General features: G+C 36.7%; 1 protein-coding gene across 1 annotated transcript; it reads right to left on the bottom strand.

The window, feature by feature from the left end:
- Positions 1-3,125: 3,125 nt before the first annotated feature.
- On the bottom strand, positions 3,126-4,055 carry LOC101529819 (putative olfactory receptor 10D4). The gene has a single exon (XM_004597733.2). It carries the CDS (start codon positions 4,053-4,055, stop codon positions 3,126-3,128), a length of 930 nt encoding a protein of 309 aa, XP_004597790.2.
- Between the last annotated feature and the right edge of the window lie 2,035 nt (positions 4,056-6,090).

Raw genomic sequence — 6,090 nt, 5'->3', positions numbered from 1 at the left:
GTGTCTGAATTATCTTACTTGACATGGTGTCTCCCAGTTCTATCCATCTTACTGTAAAACTAGCCATCAGGGAAATGCAAAGGAAACCCACAATGAATGATCATTTTATCGCAGTTGGAAATATAACCATCAAAATGTTGGAGAAGATGTGGGAAAAAGGTAGCAATGTAAATTACTACTGTCACTATGGAGAACAGTATGGAGATTTCATAAAACTTATGCCCCAGGCATCCTGTTTTTGAGTATATACATCCAAGGGAAATGAAATCAGCTTATGAAAGAGATACTCACACTCCTGCGTTCAGTGTGTACTCTCTGCCTCGCTGCTGCTTAACTGATGACTGAATGAAAAAGTGTTATATACATACACGACAGCATATGATTCACCCACAAAAATAATTATATACATTTGCAGAAATTTTTAATTTTTAGAGGATTTGTTGATTTTACTTGAGTCAGAGAGAGAGAGAGAAAGAGAGAGAGAGGGAAGGAGAGAGATTTTCCGCTGGATTACTCATCAGATGGAGACAACAGCTGGAGCAGGATCAGTCTCTGCTGCTCTGTCACACCCCTGCCCTAACCCCAGTCACCTGGTTCTAACATGTCTCTTACACTGTAATTCTTGCAAAAGGCCTCCAAATTTTTCAAGAATGTTAATGCACTTGAATTTTCTCTTGGTTCCTGAGTTATGCCTGGGCTTAATATATTTCTAATAGAAATTTTCAGTTCACTTACATCAGGAAATTCCACATTCTAATTATATTAAATCACCTTCAACCTGAAAGTATTAGAGATTGCAAAACAAACTCGCAGAGATTCTAATGCATGGGGTATGAATAAAGAACTAGAAAACTGTATTTTTAATTATCACATTGAGGATATTAATTTAAGCTTTCAAGTTTGTTCTAAGTGCATCAATTTCTCTCTTTGCCTCTGCTATCTTTCCATTTTATTGCACATTTTGTATTTTCTCCATGCTTTGCATAATTAGATTTTTCTAAAACTTTCTTTTTTTCAGTTTTTCTCCTTAAAGACTTTGAAATTATATGTTAAATAATGCATAATATCTGCCTCCAAATAGAGTTAAAATAATTGTAATGATGGATGTTTGGAGTAGTAATGAAGATGCTGGTTAGGAAACCTCATCCCATGCCAGAGTACCTGGGTTCAAGTACTGTCTCAGTGAAACATTATTTCACAGTTGCTATATTAAAAACAGCAACCAGAAGACATTAAGTGGTAAAACAGGAAATCTTTGAACAATGCTATAAAATCTGTAGCATGGTACACAGACACTACGAAAAATAGTTGAATCACTCACAATGCCAAATGTGTAATTCTTACGATTAAGTGATTCCTCTACTTTGGAATATACCTACAAGAATTGAAAGCATTTAAAAAAAAAAAGACATTCAAATAGTAATAGCATTTATTGCTTCAATACTGAAAAGGTGGAAGCAAAATAAATGTCCTTCAACATAGGTGATGAATAAATAAATTGCTGTACAATAAAATAGTATTCAGCCAGAAGATGGAACATGCTAACACATATAAGCCATGAGAATATCGTACAAAGCTAAAGAAACCAGTGATGAATAGTCTGCATATTATATGGTCTCATTATTATAAAGTGGAACATGTAAATTTAAACATACAGAATTTGCTTAAGGTTAACAGTGATAAAATATAATGGAGATAGCCAAGAAGTACAGGAAATCTGTTGGTGGGAATGAAGATGTTCTAAAATTGATTACGGGGGAGGTGGCTCATAAATGTATCCATGTGCTAAAATGATTAAATTGTATATTTTGTATGTGGATTTTATCTTATTAAATGTGTTTAAAATTGTATCAATTAACCAAAAAACATAGAAAATGCCATTGCAATTATATTTACACACATATATAAATGGAAAGAATATTAGAAAAGTTAATAGAAAATATGTATTTTGAAAGAACTGTTTTTATTTTACAACAAAATAATTTTTTTAGTTTTATTCCTTCATGAGCCTATTATACATAGACAAGTAAAACATATATGCATTTATGTATATATATTACACATGGCTAATACATATATATTATACCTCTAGATAGAAAAATGATATGGTTAGATACATAGATGAGTGATATGTGTGAAATGGTAGTGAACAGAAACTCAGAAACTCTAGTTCTGGTTTAGTCACTGCTGAAACAGATACAGAGCATGTCACAAAGCCCATAATGGTAACCATTTGGTGGTGGAATTACTGATCAATTTCTATTAACTTTCCTATTGTGTTTTCTCCTAAATTTCCAAAGCTTTTTACAACAGGGGGAAATGATAATTCCAAGAATTCTGGAATTGAAAATCTGCCCATGACCAAAGGAAAATCTGCAATCCTTCTTCTAGAATTCAATCCATCACCTTAAAGACGAAAAAAATTCTTGCCAGAGAGTAAACACTTCATGCAAATATATCTAATATAACTATTTTCTAGGTGCTACATTGCTAAAGAGTTGCTTTTATAAAATATTTAATTCTGAAAGGCATATTTACAGAGAGAGACTCACAGAAAGATCTTTGAAGACATATATGGTCCACCAGAATATTCAGCAAAAAAAAAATTATAAACAGAGGAGCTCAAACGGCCTACAGATTTTTGGCAACATAAAGACTGACCCATGCACATTGAAAAGAAGTTTCCAGAAGAAGTCGTTCTCTGTGTTAAGAATTCTCACAACACAGTGGTACCAACAGCATAATGTCCAAACCCTTTGTTTTTACCCTAGTTCATCAGCTAACTAGCTTGTGACACTGCAAAACTGTCCTAACCTCTGTCTGCCCTCATTTTTCTCTGTAAACTGAAATAACAATATAGTTACTTCATATTGTGACTATTCTAGTTAAGTATGGCAGCATTTGTAAAGTACACAGAACAATGTGTGGCATCAGGTAAACATTGGAGAAAGATTTTGCAGAATTAAGAAATGCAACAAACACATGAGCACAGTCATACATCGCAGTAGAATCTATTCAATCTCACTTGCTTGTCCCAAAGATCACTGAACATTAAATATTAACATGGATTGCCCCCAGGTGAATACAAGGCAAAACCACAGAAACAGTCAGTAACATGAAAATTGTTATTCACCAGTATAAATTCCTTGGATCAGTGCCTTTCTCAGAGCCAACTTAACTTCCTTGTTTCTCAAGGAATATATCAGAGGATTCAAGGAAGGGGTAACAATATTATTCAACATTTGAACCACAGAATCCAGCCAAGGACTGGAGGCAGGTCGAAGATAAATGAGGACCACTGGACCATAGAACAGCAGAATGGAAGTCAGATGGGCACTGCAAGTTGAGAAGGCTCGGCGCCTGCCTTCTGAGGAGCTGATTTTCAGTATAGAGATGACAATGTGTGTATATGAAGTAAGGATAAGAAGAAAACACACCAGTGCAACAATACCCACATTGGTGAAACTCACTCTATGTGCTAGAGAAGTGTCTGCACAGGCCAGGGGCAGCACCACTGGAATATCACAGAAAAAATTGTCTATCTCGTTGGGGCCACAGTAGGGTAACTTAAAGATGAGAAAAGTGAGGATAGATGCATGCATACAACTCCCCAACCAGGTGCCCAGGGCCATGATGGCACATGCCCGATGGTTCATGATGACTGTGTATCGCAAGGGGTGACAAATGGCTGCAAAGCGGTCACAGGCCATGACAGTGTAGAGAAAACACTCGGTGCAGCCCAGGAAGTGATAAAAGAAGAGCTGGGCGGCACATCCCTGGAGGGAAATGGTGCAATCTTGCCCCATTAGGCACAGCATCATTTTTGGGGAACTCACTGAAGAGAAAAATATATCAAGCACTGATAGGTTTCCCAGGAAGAAATACATTGGGGTGTGGAGGCTGGAGGAAGTAAGGATAGCCAAAAGTATGAGCAGGTTCCCTGGCAGATTGAAAATATAGAAGATAAAAATTAGGGTGAAGAGTACATTTTCCAGACCGCTTGTGTGAGGAATTCCCATCAGAAGAAACTGGGTTATCAATGTGTAATTCCTCATCTTCGCGTATAGTTCATTCTGCAAGATCAAAGAATGGTCTCACCAAGGAGAACTCCCCCCACCCCCCCATAAAAAGCTAAATGCCTGCATGGAATCTGCTAAAATCTGCTAATACCCACAGGTTCTGAAGAACTTCTTAATGTGAGTCTGACACTCATTAACATGTGACATGGACTCATTAATAGATAGCACTAGAGGTATCAGAACTTCAAATAAAAGTTAAAGTTGACTCCATCTGAGTTTAAATGTCACATCCAATTATTGATATTACTTCAGGTAGCTTCATCTTATGTTGTCTCTAGAAATAGTACAGTAATGTCTAAGGTTCTGATAAAGATGAACATTTTAATATGTGTAAATACCCAGTGTACTGTCTATGTTTGCCTACCCTTGTTTAAAATCTATATAAGATTCTGATATTCTGATTTCAGTGAGCTTTTATTCCACGTTACTTCTGGGTGATTCAGAACAGCGCTGGAATTATCTATCGATGTGAGTAATTTATGAAACTGTTTTCTCCATGTCAGTTAGAGCAACTGCAAAACCAAGAGTTATCTGATGAGTACAAAAAAGACAATATTTAACATCAGGAGTCACCAATATTAAAGCAAGCATCATCTTTCAATACAGAATTAAATGTCTCATGCGCAGTTGGCATAAATATGGCTAACGATCTGTTACCATCCTGGAGAGTTTCAAGGCTAAGCTTCCTTAACTAGATAATAACCAAAGAAAATCCATGAAGTCACCTAAATCAATATTAGCCCAAACTCAAATAGCACCAGCTCTCATATTCTTCCCACGTTCTTCTAGTGCACATTACCTTGAGAAGAGAACGTGTTCTAGAGAAAAGGGGCCGAAAAACTTTAGAGAAGCATGACTGACCCTGAAAGCCTGCGTCCTACCTCCACCTGCCCCATCACCTTTGCCTCTGAATGGAAAGATAGGAAACAAGAGAGTCAGGCTCCCAGAACAACAATGCTGGTTGCTCCTCTTGTCTGGCTCAGCCACCCTTGCCTGCAAACCTAGACCATCAGGATGGTGCAGCAATTACACCCACGAGTGAGAGAATAAATGCCGTTGGCTTCCTTTTGGGACCTGGTCCCCAGGGGCTGCTGATGCACTTGCAAAGCAGAGGGAATAATTAGACTGAAGAGCATACTCTCTTCCCTCCTTTCTTCTTTCTTTTTTTTATATTTTTTTATTAAATTTATTCATTAATTACATTGTGTTGTAATTACGTAGAATCTGGGATTCTCCCCCCACCCTCCCTTCTTCTTTTTTCTCAATGCCTCTGCCTCATTACTTATCTGGCGATTTTGAAGCACTTCAATTAGCTATACCTCTTGAATAGCTATCCCGTCACTAGTTGGTGCTATGTGAGATTTCCTTGCAACTCTGGACTTCAAGGATTTGGGTTAGAAGAGAAATCAGAGGAACAGGCAATGACTCCATCTGATGCTAACAAGACAAACCCAAACATGCCTGCAACTTTTTTCTACACTTAGATTAACAATTTCCACTACCACAAATGATTTAACTCATTTTCTTTACCTGAAAAATTCTCCTTTTATTTTTTTAAGGCTGCTAATGATAATAATTCATATGTGCTTTAGTTGCTGTAGCTTAATTCAATGTGCACCTTAAGGATTCAATCTACTTCTTAGAGAAGATATAAAAATTGAAAAGGTTAGACTCTGATTATTGCTTTTACAAGGAATATGGTGAGTTGTGTTTCTTTGACTTTGTTTTCTAAATAAAGGGTTTTTTTTTCCTCTTCAGCTCATCTTTTTTTTTTACTTATACGAAATGTCATGTGTTTCATGATATAGATTTAGAAGCACAGAAATTCTTCTCATGCTACTCACCGTCCTGCCACAGTCTCCATCTACTCTTCTCCTTTCTTACTGTTTTTTTTTCCTAATTTGTGCAATGTCATATTTGCATTTCTAAACCCTCTCTTAAGCAAAGACGCCAACCCATGGTAAACAGGAAAAAAAGAAAAAAACCTATTTCCCAGGAAGATAGACAAAGG

The sequence above is a fragment of the Ochotona princeps genome, chromosome 4 (assembly GCF_030435755.1).
Source record: "Ochotona princeps isolate mOchPri1 chromosome 4, mOchPri1.hap1, whole genome shotgun sequence".
In the NCBI taxonomy this organism is placed as follows: Eukaryota; Metazoa; Chordata; class Mammalia; order Lagomorpha; family Ochotonidae; genus Ochotona; species Ochotona princeps.
Note: the sequence above shows the minus strand (reverse complement) of the source record. Positions and strands in the feature narration are given on the sequence as shown.